The 17,319-nt window shown below is 40.7% G+C and overlaps 1 protein-coding gene across 1 annotated transcript in view; it reads right to left on the bottom strand.

The window, feature by feature from the left end:
• Positions 1-7,568: 7,568 nt before the first annotated feature.
• Positions 7,569-17,319, bottom strand: part of rptor (regulatory associated protein of MTOR, complex 1) — a 392,084-nt gene continuing 382,333 nt past the window's right edge. The window contains exons 33-34 of the mRNA XM_072558758.1: positions 13,976-14,105; positions 7,569-11,181 (exon numbers count right to left, since the gene is read on the bottom strand). Of these exons, the coding sequence (XP_072414859.1) occupies positions 11,113-11,181; positions 13,976-14,105 (199 nt within the window). The 3' untranslated portion in view covers positions 7,569-11,112. The remainder of the gene's footprint in view (positions 11,182-13,975; positions 14,106-17,319) is intronic.

Raw genomic sequence — 17,319 nt, 5'->3', positions numbered from 1 at the left:
TGGCAGAGATTATCCAGACCCTTGATATTCCTGCAATCAGCCACCCCATCAGCTCAAAAGTTTCTCCATCCCAGTGAGGACACGCCAAACTCTAATTGCTCCTCATAATCCAATCCTTCTATCCCAGCCAGCATTCCAGTTCCACCCAACTGTATCTTTTTTATGAAGCAATTATAGAATTACACACTTTATTCTAAGGGCAGTCACACCAGTGATTTATAAATTGACAAAGAGTTCCATGTTATTTACATTCAGTATTGATATTTCAATAACTAATTTGTTTTACTCATTATATTGGAGCATTTTGACATGCTCAATTGATGGTCATTCCTGACATCCATATCTCTGTAGCTTCTCATTATGGTTCCAATTAAGGTCCCTGGATATTTATACGCTCAAGCAATGACGAAAATCACATGAAAATTTTATGGGAAAAAACTGAGTCAACACATTGGTATGAAGCTCTGTTCAAGAATCCCCTTTTTAGATATTATTTGTAAAGTGAAGCTATTCCTATGAATCTATGATCTCTTGCAGCAGGAATAATCCCAGTTGTGTTTTCTCTCACTGAAGATAGAATACCTTTTCCTTTTCTCTGTGGACTGTGAGATGACATTACTATATGTGTATAATATTGTGTTGCACACTGGTCAGTTACTGTTTACATGAAAAGTCTAATTGCTCTCAGGTTTGACATGCATGTCGCAGTCTGGAGCGATGGGAAATGATGGCAGAGGCTCCCACTTTCTGATCAAGAATCTCACCCAGACCATGTCATTGGTGTTGTGCATTGGAAGGATTTTCAAGTTGATCCTCAACCTGTTTGGTTGTGTTACAAACACGTGTCCAGCAAACCCTTAAGTTGAATGCAAACTCAGACCTTCTGGCTCAGAGACAGGAATGTTACCATTTACACCACAGGACCCCCTCCATATACTCCACGAAGAGGAGACTGATCGACAAGTTATTGTGACAGTAAGTGCCACTACCGAACTGACAATTTGATTTAAACATCTCACGTTTTCTTTTTTGATGACTGTTAAAATTGTTGACCATCACCTCAAAATGTTGGAACCTTTGATATACTGGATTGACAGTTCCAACCACTTTACAGCAGAGATAGTCAAGCATTGCTCAATATTCTACACGTAGCCTGGGAGCCCACGTTATGCACTCACAAGCATAGTTCCTGGAATCCTCATCCTGCAGTACCCTCAATTACTTCAGTGACCATACGTTTTGTTACTCAAACAAGTATCTTGAGCTTAAATATTAAAATGTCTATTGTATTTTGTTTCTTATTTTGGGTGATGCGGTGGGAATAAGCAGGTTAGCTCCAATAGAAAATGCATTACAAAAAACAAAAAAGAACAAACTTTAAAATCCCAAACCTGGCTCCCTAATAACTGTTTGCTGATTCACATTTCAAGCTTTGGCAGTGTCTTGAACATTGGACCTTGGCTGCTCACCTACAAACTTCTCAATTTCAATTCAAAAGTTCTCAAGGAGAATGGGTGTGATTTTAGTTTAATTTGAAAAATAATAAAAGTACTCCAATGTTCAATTCTGCATCTCAAAAAAATTGACACAGAAGATTGGGTGGCAGCATCCAACAGGGTAGCATAATCTCACCTCTTCACACTGCAGTAAAGACATTCTCAAACTGAAACCTGACAATTTTAGCATAATTATTATATTGTCAATCAGAGCCTATATTAAGTTAAGTTACTGGGTAACATTTCCTTGGAGAACAGTGGCTTCCTTGTTGATCTCTGGTCATTTTATTATAGTCAATGTAAGGTACACTGCTTTGAAGGTTGGAGCAACTTCCAACAGTAATTGTCAGATCACAGACAGCAAATAAGAAATGCAGATCACAACTGGCACGGTGGCTCAGTGGTTAGCACTCCTGTCTTACAGTACCAGCAGGAGAAAGGGAGGACTGCAGATGCTGGAGATCAGAGCTGAAAATGTGTTGCTGGAAAAGCGCAGCAGGTCAGGCAGCATCCAAGGAGCAGGAGAATCGACGTTTCGGGTATGAGCCCTTCTTCAGGAAGGCTCCTGAAGAAGGGCTCATGCCCGAAACATCAATTCTCCTGCTCCTTGGATGCTGCCTGACCTGTTACAGTACCAGCAACCTGGGTTCAATTCCCTCCTCGGGTGACTGTGTGAAGTTTGCACGTTCTCCCAGTGTCTGTGTGGTTTAGTGGGCGGCACTGCTGCCTCACAGCGCCAGAGACCCAGGTTCAATTCCCACCTCAGGTAACTGTCTGTGTGGAGTTTGCACATTCTCCCAGTGTCTGCGTGGGTTTCGTCTGGGTGCTCCCGATTTCTTCCCACAGTCCAAAAATGTGCAGGTTAGGTGAATTGGCTATGCTAAATTGTCCGTAGTGTTAGCTGAAGGGATAAATCTAGGGGAGTTGGTCTGGGTGGGTTGCTCTTTGGAGGGTCGGTGTGGACTTGTTGGACCGAAGGGCCTGTTTCCACACTAAGTAATCAAATCAAATCCCTGTCGACAGCATGCCTTAGCTCAGTTCAGTTGATGTTTTCAACTTAAATCAAGCTTTAATTATTCCCCATGTTTGATTGGTATTTAGCTTTTGAAGGGTCCTTTCCCATTTCTGTCCATGTCTTGCAATGTCAGAATAAGTGAGGACACTGCTCTCGACTGGCTGTGACAGTGACAGGCTGATTGGTTCAGATAATCTGGCATCACATTGGAATAAGGAGGTTATTACAGGAAGAGGGGACTGGTGGAAGAGGGTATGAGCCACGCTGGTGGGACACTAAGATTAAAAAATTTTCTTGTACTCAAAGTTTGGGAGAAGATTTGTAGCTCGGGTGCTCGTTGTTGTGGTTCTGTTCGCCGAGCTGGGAATTTGTCTTGCAAACGTTTCATCCCCTGTCTAGGTGACATCCTCAGTGCTTGGGAGCCTCCTGTGAAGCGCTTCGTGCTATTTCCTCCGACATTTATAGTGGCCTGTCTCGGCCGCTTCCGGTTGTCAGTTCCAGCTGTCCGCTGTAGTGGCCGGTATATTGGGTCCAGGTCGATGTGTTTGTTGATAGAGTCTGTGGATGAGTGCCATGCCTCTAGGAATTCCCTGGTTGTTCTCTGTTTGGCTTACCCTATAATGGCAGAGACAGGCCACTATAAATGCCGGAGGAAACATCACAGAAGTGCTTCACAGGAGGCTCCCGAGCACTGAGGATATCACCTAGACAGGGGACGAAACGTTTGCAAGACAAATTCCCAGCTCGGCGAACAGAACCACAACAACGAGCACCCGAGCTACAAATCTTCTCCCAAACTTTGAACACCTGCGGGCGAGAGACGCTAAGACAAGCTAGGAAATGGGAATCCTGTGCCAACTGCCTAAGCGCCACATACGAACAACTCCGGTTCCTGCATGAATGCCGAAAGAATCGAATCCTTCCACCATGTGTCAGATACAGACCACCAGTCAACAATCCACAAGCCAGGGACACAGCCAGGCAGAACGGATTCAGGATGATCCAGGTAATGATTACAGATGCTCACAGCAGACTTCACAAATACAGACAAGAAATTGTGCACCAAAAATCATTAATTTCAAAAACCACCAATCAGGAATGGACCCGGACCATAGAACAGGCCGTCACCATAGGACAGAACAGGACCACACACCGCAAAAAAACGGCACTAAAAGAAAAAATGGCCAAACTAACACACAAAAAAGAGGAGACACCACAACACACACCTGGGTTAGAAACCTCTCCCACAGACAGCTCACAGACACGGAAAGAACAATACTGGCCAAGGGACTCAACTACAACCACAGGGACACCAAGACAGCAGACTTCCTAGCAGCACTAGAATGCACACTCAGGAACAATGGACTGACAGAAGAGACACAACAAACAGTGAGACAAAGTATCGTACCTCTGATAACAAGAAAAAGACAAACACATAACCTCAACTCCAAGGAGAGGGAAGCACTAAAATCACTAAGAAACGATAAGAACATAATCATACTACCAGCAGACAAAGGCAGAATGACGGTCAGCCTGGACAAAGCAGAGTACATGCAAAAAGCACAACAACTACTTGCAGATACCAACACCTACCAAAAGGGGGAGTTTGACCCCACCCCACAGCTCACCAATAGGATAAACAACACTGAGGAACCTACAAAAAAACAGACAGATAACCAGGTCTGACCTACAAAGAATGAAACCTGAAAGCAACAACACCCCCAGATTCTATGGACTACCCAAAGTGCACAAACCAGACATCCCACTCAGACCCATAGTATCACTACCAGGGACACCATCACACAAACTGACCAAAGAACTACAACAGAAACTGAAACACCTGATCAGCGGATCCAGACAATCTATACAATCAACACAGGAATTCTTGGACATCATCAGAAATATACACATAGACAAGGAAGAAACTATGGTCTCATTCGATGTAACGGCACTGTTCACCTCTATCGACAAAACCCTAGCCAGAGAAACAATAGCCAACCTGCTGGACAGACATAACAGACAACAGGACGTTGAACCTATCAACAAAGACGGCATACTTAAACTACTGGACTTGTGCCTCACAACACACTTCATATTCAACAACCAGATATACGAACAAATCAACGGAACACCCATGGGCTCACCGATCTCTGGACTCATAGCAGAAGCAGTAATGCAAAGGTTAGAACAAACAGTCTTACCGCAAATTCAACCCAAACTCTGGGTCAGATACGTGGATGACACCTTTGTAATAATTAAAAACACAGAAATAGAGAACACACACCAGATCATCAACGCCACACTCACAGGAATCCGACTCACTAGAGAAGAAGGACAACCAACTCCCATTCCTAGACGTGATGGTACCGAGAACACTGAACAGAGAATTCACCACAAAGGTTTACAGGAAAGCCCCACACACAGACCAAGTCCTAAACTATGAAAGCAACCACCCCAACATACACAAACGAAGTTGCATCAAGACACTATTCAAAAGGGCCACAACACACTGCAGCACACCAGAACTACAAAAAGAGGAAGAGGAACACCTATACAAGGTATTCGCCAAAAACGGATACCCTCGCAATTTCATCAACAGATGCCTAAGGGAAAGACAACGGAACGAGGACATGCCGCAACCCAAAGGACTAGCCACACTACCATACATCAGGAGCATTTCAGAACTGACAGCCAGACTACTGCGACCACTAGGACTAATAACAGCACACAAACCAACAGCCACTCTCAGACAACAACTCACCAGAACGAAGGACCCGATACCCAACATGAGCAAAACTAATGTAGTGTACAAAATCCCATGCAAGGGCTGCACAAAACACTACATAGGACAAACAGGGAGACAGCTAACGATCCGTATCCATGAACACCAACCAGCCACGAAACGACACGACCAGCTATCCTTGGTAGCCACACACGCAGATGACAAGCAACATGAATTCGACTGGGACAACACTACCATTATAGGGCAAGCCAAACAGAGAACAGCCAGAGAATTCCTAGAGGCATGGCACTCATCCACAGACTCTATCAACAAACACATCGACCTGGACCCAATATACCGGCCACTACAGCGGACAGCTGGAACTGACAACCGGAAGCGGCAGAGACAGGCCACTATAAATGCCGGAGGAAACATCACAGAAGCGCTTCACAGGAGTCTCCCAAGCACTGAGGATGTCACCTAGACAGGGGACGAAACATTTGCAAGACAAATTTCCAGCTCGGCGAACAGAACCACAACATTTTCTTGTACTATTTGCCAACTTCCACACTGCTGAAAGGCCTCCATGCACTGCATATAATAGAGATAAATGGGACAGTTACAAAAGAGCCCTAATGATGCATTTTAAAGGAGTTAGCGACTTGTGTTTGGTGACTGGATAAAAAGCTGTGAAACATATTTAATCAGGTATTATAATTGAGGGAAAAAAAATCACTCAGTGCTTCAAGCAGAAATTAGAGTTCCCAAATACTTCACAAAGGTTTCTTTCCTTGACCAAGTTAATCCAGGAGTTCAGGTTTATTCCCAAACCAGCCAGTTGATTCCAGAGGCAGTGATCATAGAGACACAATCCATCTCAGTTCCTACCCCTCATAAGTGGAACAAATTTCCATTTTTGGCTGTTGTCTCGGAACCTCTGCTAGAAACAATCAACCATTCAGTGGCTGAAACTTTTTCTACAGTTGAACAAGATACTGTTCTAATGCATAGCCATTTGGGTGATGAGTCAGAGGGCAATGGGAATACATGCCCCAGATAGATAATGGCAGAAACTAGACAACTTCATACGCTGGTTTTAAATAAGCTTATGTCTGGATTGAGAGACGAGTAAGTCCAATTTAGGTTACAGTCCAAAAAAAGGCAACATTACTGACAGCCAAGTAAATAATTCGGTTTCAATCAAATCAATGCTAAAAACAGTGAAGAGACCCAAACGGATTGTCAGTTTCGACCTAGACTCCACACATCAAAAGACAAACCTAGCCCACTCATCCCTATGCAATCCTTACTAAAATATGGGACCTGTGCCTGAACTAGTCCCATAGGCTAGATGAGCAACAGCCCGACTTAGTTGCACCTTTCAGCTAATGTCCCAGACTCCACCATCATCACCCTGTTTATCTCTCATTGGTAGGACAGGTCCACCAGCAGGTGGTGGCACGGTGGTAAAGTCAGAAGGCAGTAAACACCAGGATTTCTCATCACCCACTCCCAGAACCAGTGACATCCGATGGATCACAAGCAAGGAAATCTTTTGTTCATTGTAAGTTATCATTCTCCCTCAACTGATGAATCAGCATTTCCTCACTCCCATCACTTGGGAAATACTCGCTAAAGGCGATAAGGCAACAGAGTGCAACCTGGGCAGGCAATTGCAAGGTTTATTAGTAAGAACTATTGACTTGAGCTGGCAAAGTCCTGAAGGACACATCTGCTATACTGTGCCCAGCAGGTGAGCATGGAATCAACAGGCAGGAAAGCCTTCCTAACTTTGTTGAACTCCTGTTTGCCCATGACAACACTGATAGGAATGAATACCTCAAATCCTTAGGTTTAGCTAAACTGATCTTGCAGAGAGACAACACTGAAAAGACCTACTGGGCTCTCAGCCAACACTGCAACTAATCTATGATTATTAAATAGTCAATACCTTCACAACTTACACACACTGACTGCAGTAACTCACCAAGGCTTTGGCAGCACTTCCCCAGCCCATGATCTCGATCTAGAAGAACAAGGGCAGTAGGTGCACTGAAAAACCATCTCCTCCAATTCACGCACCACCCTGACTGGAAATGCAATATTATTTCTACATTGTGGCTGGGTTAAAATCTTGGAGCATACACCAGCGCTGAGTGCTCCTTCACCTGACTATCTACTTGAGGCAGTGGCACATTTGCCACAGTAACTAAGGCTTGTCCAATAAATGCTGGCCTCACACAGGACTTTAGGGGAAAAGAAAACCTGCCTTTCACTAATCTAGAAAACCTCAAATAACGTTTCCAAGTTAAATAAGATGCAGACTCGGATAAACTTGATTTATTCACCAATATAGTTTAATTGTGCATTTTCATCTAAAAAGCAGACATACAAAACAGTGGCTCATGAGGTATCACATCAATATATCCTCCCTCAATGATTTAATGCCCGGCATATGAAATCCATATGCAGTAAATAGACAACAAATGGATGAAAGGAACACCCCAGCAGAAACCGAATAGATTACATAAAACCAAGGTGAGTGGATTTAAAAGAGAGACTTCATGTTAACTTTGCCTCAGTGAGATCTTTGAAAGGAAAGGGATTGATGTATTTCTCCACCCCACATCAAACCCATTTGGTTGTTATTCCAGATTTCACCACAGCTCAGTAATAGTTGAATAATTTACTTTTCTGATATTAGAAAGGTATGCAGCTCTGATATTGTAAGTTAAATCCTATAAAACAGACAATCCAAAACTATTGCAAATTAGTAATGGGTATGCATTCATTTTTGGGTTTGAAACAATGTAAATGTTCTTCACAATATTTGTTCATCAAAAATGATTTCTTAGAAAGCTGCCAATTTAATTTCAAATGCCAATTAAAAAACAATATTATCCATCGCTTAAGGAACTATACTTTTGAATGTAGAAGATGCAGAGTAAATCTTGACTGTCTGGGAATATTTTGAGTCGATTGTAATTACATAAATAAAAACAACACATGGAAGATGACAAAACTTTATTTGCAGCTACATCCTATTATTGAAGATTTGGGATTACAACAATTTATTCTCAGAAAGCAGGCATGTATATAAAAAGAAATAATTAGAAATAATTCAATCCAATGGGAATCACATTGGATGTAATTTCTAGAATTTTCCTTTTACAATTTAGTTTCTTTAAAGAGAACATACCGAAAATTATATTTCACAGCAATGTGGAGCGAATTATCATTAAGTTTATGCTTTGAAATACATCTGCAATCACAGTATGCTTCACTGGGTTGTGATAGATTACAAATAGTTATTTGATGTAAGAATTCCAAAGGGATAAGTAGCTTTCATACATTTGGAATTTTTATCACAACCAATATTTTCTTAGGATGTTGTAATGTCAGACTGCAGGTGACACATGAATTGTCATCTAAAGCCTGAACATAAGTCACTGCCTCAGTTCAAAGAGAATTACTTCAGCATCTTCTCAACACAGGGTCGTTAAAGGGAGAAACCGAATAAACGTCAAAGAATTTACAATCAAAATGCATTTTGTTTTTGCCAGGATGTTCAAACTATGGCCTGGTAAAAGATCTGCGGGGCTAAAGGTTTGAAATCAAGCTCACAAACGTCAAGCTAAAGGAGTTCCTATTTACACTGATCTTTCTTCCTCACTAATTGATGTTGTATATAATCCCACAGGTCAAAAGGCTGAAGAATGCTGATTTGTAGTTGCTGTCTTGTTTACTGATAATCCAAAATCAATTGGTTGCAAATTGAGCAATGTAAAAGTGAATGGGAACATACCTTTCAATCTCAGGTGCTCCACCAACCTCTATACTACGCACAAAGACTGAAACCTTGAGTGCTCCTAAGCACTGCAATTTAATTTGCAGCACAAAGTCACTACAAACAAAAAACTAAAGTATTCAATACATTGAACATTATTTAGCAACCAATCTGGGCTATTCCATTTTAGTTTGGGCGAAAGGTCAGTAGGTTCCAGTGAGGAAAATACATTAGCCAACTCCAAATCATTTACATAGATACACAACGTACATGGATATTCAGTCTATACAGGCTTATTTTTCTTTAACAATTCCCCAATTTACTTTCATTTATAATTTTGTGCTTTCAATGTAGAAAGGTGATAAAATACATTCATGTGAAACCAAAGATTTTCCACATTGTTTGAAGCAAAGAATCAAATTTGATGAATGTTTTGGATTCCAGGATATTTTGTAACATACTTAGTTATCTTATTTCAGATGGCTGTTAATGCCATAAATTTTAACTGAGCTGACCTTTTACATGAGAAGACAATTACTGTGTTAAGGAGAGTATGTTTTTTTAACAGCAGAATGAACTCAAATTTGATTTAAACAAAAAGCTATTTCCAACTGTTGGGTCTTCAATTTCCAAAATTATAATATAAGTGCAGTTCTGGATGCATTTGGGTAACCTGAAAGCATGTTTCTATAATAAAGCTTTGGTTTCTGCTAACAAAGAACTCCCAAGTTAAACCAATGTCAATTGAGCAGTTCAGCTGAGAAACACCAACTTATAATACACAAGGGATGTTAGAATCTACACTGTATTTCCATGCAGAGGTAACAAACTATACATATAGATTGCAATCAAAAAGACATCCTTCACTCTCCTTAACTTTCACTCTATGAACATGAGAAATAGTGCTTTCTATGTTTTTTTTTCCAAAATTGCTCTTAACTTACACAGCAAAGACCAAAATAAAAGTGTGGGGGCAACTTGAGAACCAATACTTTCCTTGCGTTGTAAAAAGCATTAAAAATTAATATTTTACTTAAATATGAGCTGAGTTTAATTGCGATCAACTGCTTATCTAGTGTTAATATTATGACTGTCTAGTTTTAAAAAAGTCAATGCTGAATTTGTTTTAAATCAATAATGCACATAATAAAACAGTATTCCACTACATAGTTTTGTAGATGTCAGATCATAATATGCACGCTGCAGCTTTACATTAAAATATAAAGACAAACAAACAATATCACACTAGTCTCAACGCTCAGTCTTCATATCAGTCCAAAGACTAGGTGCATGAATTATCACGAGAATAACATTCACAGGCCAGTTTCCACTTCTTTAATAGTTTTATTTACATTCAACAGGTGAGAGAATATCACTCAGGTTCTGCTCAGGTCTCCTTTTCCATCATTGGTTATTTGTGTGATTTGATTTGAGTTTTCTATTACAATTAGCAATTATTTTGTAAAATTAAATCACAAAAAGGGAAAAAGCAAAACAAATCATAAAGAAGTCTGTACAATGTTTCAGAATATCATGATTTTCTTTGTGTGGAATTGCTACAATTTATGGATAAAATAATGCTCACAAAGGTAACACCACATTAAGGATGTGAGCTTTTTAATAGTCCACCAGAGTAGCTACTAGCATTTTAATATGGTTGGTGAGCCAAGGTTTTATTAGTCTTTTTCATAAGACTTGTCTACCAAGGGAGCTGATAGAATTTATAATTTATGCACAGTTGTTACAATATCCTCAGGCAGTCATGACTGGGTAAATTATATTAATTTGAATGCTAAAATCTAATTCACAAAAGAAACAAAAATAAAAATAAACAAAATTTAAGGTCTAGACAAGTCTTCAAAAAAAAAGCTTGGCAGCCATGTTCTTACAACAAGACATACCATGACCATTGCAGTGAATTGTCCTACAGTAGCTGAAGTATTTATTGAGAAAATTGTTCAAGTCATGTCTTGCAGCAGCTGTCACCAGACGTTCAAGTAAATAATTTTATATGTACATTAGAAGTAATATACAGCATCTGCATTGATCACAAGTTCCGTAAAATGGACAAGCAAGGCTGTGAGATTCATCGTTATCTAATTCGCTTCTCTGCTGAATATATAGACATGTAGTAGTCGTTGCTTCCAACAGCTAAGTGAGGCTGTCAAAAGAAACACAAAATAATCAAGGCCTGTTAAATTAAAAAGCAAGAAAAGGTTAGGCAGTGAGAAGTAGTTATTAGCACCAGAAAACAATTACACTCTGAAGACCTACCCCAGTTTATTATGGCCATTACACAGATGAAAGAGCAGAAATTAAACCTGGATAACAATTATGCTCATATTTGAGAATGGCGATAATTTCTTCGCAGAATTTTACTGCAATATTGATTTTTAATACTGCAGTATCTTTGGGGCAAATAATATAGTTTATTTATTGCTTTTCCTTTTCAGGAAAACATCACTACTTCCACCAGGGTCATATAGCTTTGATACAAAATGGCCATTAAAACCAGGGATGGAGAGCTAACCTGTGAATGTACTACACTGCAAACCAGCAGTGTGTTCTGAGACAACAGAAAGGTTTCAAGTGCTTTTGATATCCTTATTTGCTATTAGAGGTCCTTTTTCCTGAGATTGAGTTTTTACAATTGCTTTGAGTGGCTGCAAACACAGCAAATTCACTGTGCACCAGGGTTCAGAAGGTTCAGACAGGCAGATGTAAATAAAAAGAATCAAAGTAACTAAAGAAACTAAGATTTTCCAAATATTAGAAAACGGATTTGTTTGCTCGAGAAAGCGTGATGTTTTACAGTTCTGGCAAGAAGTCACTCCATCAAAGTCGTGCTGGTTTCTGATTCCACCAGAATGGCAAGAGGTGCAATACCTTAAAATTCAACATGCAATTTTCAAAAAAATTTGAAGACTGTTTAAAAAAAAAGAGATTCTTGAAGCTTTTCATGCTGCACTAATTAGAAGAGATATAAGAATTTCAAAAGGAAGCAACAATTTATGCTGAATGAAGAAGGGTGCTGATTGGTCAAGCTGTTGTCATGGTGAGTGCATCAGGGAATTAGCGTCTCTTGCACTTTTGTTTAATTAAAAATATTATCAGGTTCTTTTCCTGCAAAACATAAATAATGTGCATGAATACATGTGGCTTTCAGTACCTGTATCTCCACCAATGCCATTTACTGTATTCGTTGCACCCGGTGTGGTCTCCTCTACATCGGGGATTGCAGATTGTTTCAGAGAACATCTGTGGGACACCCGCACCAACCAACCCCACCGCCCCGTGGCTGAACACTTCAACTCCCACTCCGTCAAAGACATGCAGGTCCTGTGCCTCCTCCATTGCCAAACCCTTACTACCCGACGCCTGGAGAAGAGTGCCTCAAAATCTGCCTTGGGACCCTGCAGCCACACGGGATCAACGTGGATTTCAACAGTTTCCTCTTTCCTTCCCCCCATATTATCCCAGTCCCAAGCCACCAACTCAACACTGCCCACCTGACCTGTCCATAACCTTTCCCATCTATCCCCTCCACCATTCTCTTCGACCTATCACTTTCCCCCTCACTTTCATCTACCTATTGTTTTCTCAGATACATTCACCACCAACCCCAACCCCTCCCATTTATTTCTCAGCCCGCTGGCCCACAAGACTCATTCCTGATGAAGGGATAGGCCCGAAATGTCGATTCTCCTGCTCCTTCGATGCTGCCTGACCTGCTGTGTGCTTTCTCAGCACCACACTCTCGACTATAAATTCGTAACCTCCACAACTACCTGATGAAGGAGCAGTGCTTTGAAAGCTAGTGCTTCCAAATAAACCTTTTGGACTATAACTTGGTGTTGTGCGATTTTTAACTTGCTCCACCCCAGTCCAACACTGGCACCTCCAAGTCAGTTTAGAAATTATACTTCACAATATTACCTTGCAAGTGCTTGTTACATCGCTGACTAAATTCCTCTGAAGTTTGACTTGTATAAAATGAAGGAATATAGAATGTTATGTTCCTTCTTTTTCTCTTCAGCGCAGACCTCCAAGGTTCATGTGCAAACCCTCAGTCGTGGCATTATCATGCAGCTTAAAGAGAATTTGCTGGAATACTAAAGATCTCAGTTGGAACAGATCTCAAATCTTTTACACCTCTACCCTCCCATTTTGATAGACGTTGATAAAAATAATGAACGGTTTGAAGGAAAATATTGGCACAATTTAAAGGCTTTAATATTTCTCATGCATGAGGAGCTCAAGATGTTCGCAATGAAAACAAATGCCATGCCCTCAACATTCTTGCTTATAATCTAGAGTTTATCTGGAATATACCTTAGTCTTAGTAGTGGCTTACAGTCATAAAGCACTATCACTTTCCATAGAGTAGGAAATCTTTTTTTAAAAAGATAACTAAAAGCTTCTCAAAAGCTATGAGAATGAGTTAGAAAGATTGACCCTTTGCTATTGGGCGGCATGGTGGCTCAGTGGTTAGCACTGCTGCCTCTCAGCGCAAGGGACCTGGGTTTGATCCCAGCCTCCGGTGACTGTCTGCGTGGAGTTTGCACATTCTCCCCGTGTCTGTGTGGGTTTCCTCCGGGTGCTCCGGTTTCCTCCCACAGTCGAAAGAAGTGCAGGTCAGGTGAATTGGCCATGCTAAATTGCCCGTAGTGTTCAGGGATGTGTACATTAGGTGTATTAGTCAGGGGTAAATGTAGAATAATGGGGAATGGATTTGCGTGGGATACTCTTCGGAGGGTCAGTGTGGATCTGTTGGGCCAAAGGGCCTGCTTCCACACTGTAGGGATTCTATGATTCTGATCTGACTGAACTCTGTGGACACTGGTGACAGTTTGTGTCTGCATTAAGTTATGCTGCTCACACTGAAAAAAAAAACATTACAGCAGGACAGTGCCCCAGAAACTACACAAATTGAGACTTTGTGAAAAACTACTTACCCAATACGGGTGGAAAGCCAAGCAGCTAATGGCTCCAATCCTCTGCCCCATAAATCCATCATAGTATTTAATATTGCTTATCACATCCCCACTTGCATTATATACAGCTATGAACTGGTTCATGGAGCCACTGAAAGATGAAGAAAATGTTTATTATTGGCCATCATGCACAATGATTCACCGAACACGTGCACTCACAAATAATCCAGCCTTTAGGTTACATAAAATTGCATAAAATTATTACTTTATTCAATGGTAAAGTAGAAAATTTAAAACATGTGGTCTAGCAGCTCAAGCAGTTATTATTCAAGTGAAAATACTCTTTAGGGTTTACATTTTAGAACGTGAAACACTGGGTTTGTTTATTGACTGAATTGTCAAAGTGAATCTAATTCTGAAGTACAAATTTGACATTGTCTCACTTGCATTAGCTTTGATGGTGAGCAGTCTACAAGGGAGACATATCTGAAGCGAGATACTATATATGCCCAAATTGACTACACTTGAAATCCAGAACAATAAAATGGAGATTGGAAGCAGGACAATTCTTGTGAATTTGAAATGAAAGTAGAAGCGTTCACAAGTCGACCTACACCCAGTTTATCCCTCCCCTCTTTTCGAATTTGGGAATAACACTTGCCATCCTCTGGCACTACTCCTATCACTAAGGGGGGGTTTGGAAGTTCTTCACCAGAACCTCCGCTGTCCTCAATCTGACTTCCCCTGGCAGTCCGTGTTATTTGGACTAGGTGGATTTGTGACATTGGTGCTGAAAAGGAAGGATCTCAGCCATACCATCTTGAAAAGTTACTACAGTTAAAAGCTTCAGCATGATGAATGCTAACACATTTGGTGTGTGTGTCGGATGTATGACAGTGGAGGAATTAGACTTCATAAAATTAAGCTTCCTTAAATCAAGGTACACTTTTATAAAAACATTGTGCTTACAATTCAACATCACTTATTGCCACGAGAAATTTAGTGTTAAACCATTGAAGCATGATGAGCAGAACAATTATCTTGTGTTTCTAAAAAAAAAATCTGGTTTTGTACATCTTTCTTAAAGTCAATAATGATTCAGTAAGAGCATTAACCCCCAAGGAGAAACATTAACTGTCATGCGGCCACTTCTCCATCCTACTTGGTTAGTTTTCCTTCATAGATTTGGAAATATTACTACCTCAAAACTGATGTTAAAGTTGCTGCTTTAATCATATTACATTAACTGTAATTAACACTGCGAGCTTTAATTTTTTGTTTAAACAGACCTCTTTCTAACTTGAGACATAGTTTACTTGGTGCAAAGGCGTTGGAAATAAACTGGCAAGGAAACTGCTCAGCATTTTAGCTGTAAAATATAAATTTTTAAGTCATTCCCATGCTTGTCACTTTAGGTCAATCGCATATCAGAAAGCAAATGCTACAGTTTTGGGATTACTGCTGTCAGTACATGTGAGGAAAAGATCAAGGTCACTGCGCAATGACGTGAGCAAAGTCAGAAATGATTAGGGTTTGAATATCATTATTTGGTTTAGATTAGTTAAGGAAATGGAGAAAGACAGGGAAGAGTCGCGTGGAAATACTCAACCAGAGTAAGGTTAACTTCAGTGAGTTGAAAAAGGAAGAGGCATCAATGAGTGCAAATGAAAAAGCACATAATCTATAAAAAGCTATCAAATGAGAGATAGATAGATAAGGTACAGACTATACACTTTCCTCTGAAGTGGACAGTAACAGCATCCGTGTACAAAGCTCTCTGACTTGATACAGAAATTAAAATCCAACCGAAGGAGGTGGTTCATGATGAACAGGAAATGTTGGAATGACGCAACGAGTTTAACAGCATCAGTGGTGACAGAAACAGTAATGTTCTAAGTCAGTAGTTCTTTGTCAGAACTGAAACCTTAAATGTAGTTTCCCTCTCCATAGATGGTGCCACTAACCTGGACTAGACTGCCAAATTAACGTTACAACCTGGGACAGGACCAGAAAAAATAGCAAAGTGTGTGATGGAGGGCAATTAAGAAGAGAAAAATGTCACAAGTTTCTCCAGCTTTGAAAAAACAAATTTGACGAAACAGCGTTAGAACAGTAATACAATCTACACAATACATACACAACATTTACTCCAAGAGCCAGAATTAATTATGGGTAGTAGACTGTACATGAATATCCCGCACAAAGCTATAGGGAGAGGCTGAACAGGCTGGGGCTGTTTTCCCTGGAGGCTGAGGGGTGACCTTATAGAGGTTTACTAAATTATGAGGGGCATGGATTGGGTAAATAGGCAAAGTCTTTTCCCTGGGGTCGGGAAGTGCAGATCTAGAGGGCATAGGTTTAGGGTGAGAGGGGAAAGATATAAAAGAGATCTAAGGGGCAACTTTTTCACGCAGAGGGTGGTACGTGTATGGAATGAGCTGCCAGAGGAAGTGGTGGAGGCTGGTACAATTGCAACATTTAAGAGGCATTTGGATGGGTATATGAATTGGAAGGGTTTGGAGGGATATAGGCCAGGTGCTGGCAGGTGGGACTAGATTGGGTTGGGATATCTGGTCAGCATGGACGGGTTGGACCAAAGGGTCTGTTTCCATGCTATACATCTCTATGACTCTAAATGTGACCAAGACTGACCCATAGATTTCTCAGCCATTCTCTCTAGATATTAATGACATGTTGAGTCAGTAAATATCTTTAAACTTCTTAAAGGATCACAGGTTTGCTCATCTGGTCTTACAACTTCATCATAAAAGCCATTTCATCAGGGACTGCCTCAAATACTTCTTTTGTTCTGGTCAATCATCCTTCTTTGGCTGTATGCTCAGACTGCAGTGCTTATTCACAGGGACAACTCTAACCTTTCACTGACAGCTAGCTTCGCCAAGCTAGAACTGCCCTTCAGTTTTCTGAGCTCTAATTTTGCTCAGTTGTAATAAGCAAATCCTGTTTATGGGCTATTCAACCACCAACTCAACTGTACTGAATTGTTAGTGACAAATGGCTTCTTTCAAGTCTCTATAACTCTGATGACATGACCCTGACTCCAACATTTAGCTTCCTGCCAATTCCTAAAAGTTCTACCTCAGTTTTAATGCACAGGGACATTAGACTGACCTTGACATCTCACTGAGTCCCCTATACAGAACAATGTATTCCATTGCTTTCCCATCAGTAGAGATAGGAGCAGCACCGATGAACATGGAGTCTACCTCCCCTTCTCTCTCTCACACACATTCATTGACTTCCCCACTGTCTGTAACCTTCGAGTGCCACCTCAGCCACTCTTGAACACTCTTGAGTAACCCATTTAGTACCTTGCAGATAGCCCTGCCCCTATTTCTAGGCAG

Source organism: Chiloscyllium punctatum, chromosome 39 (assembly GCF_047496795.1).
Source record: "Chiloscyllium punctatum isolate Juve2018m chromosome 39, sChiPun1.3, whole genome shotgun sequence".
In the NCBI taxonomy this organism is placed as follows: Eukaryota; Metazoa; Chordata; class Chondrichthyes; order Orectolobiformes; family Hemiscylliidae; genus Chiloscyllium; species Chiloscyllium punctatum.
This window is presented reverse-complemented; position numbering and strand designations above follow the sequence as displayed.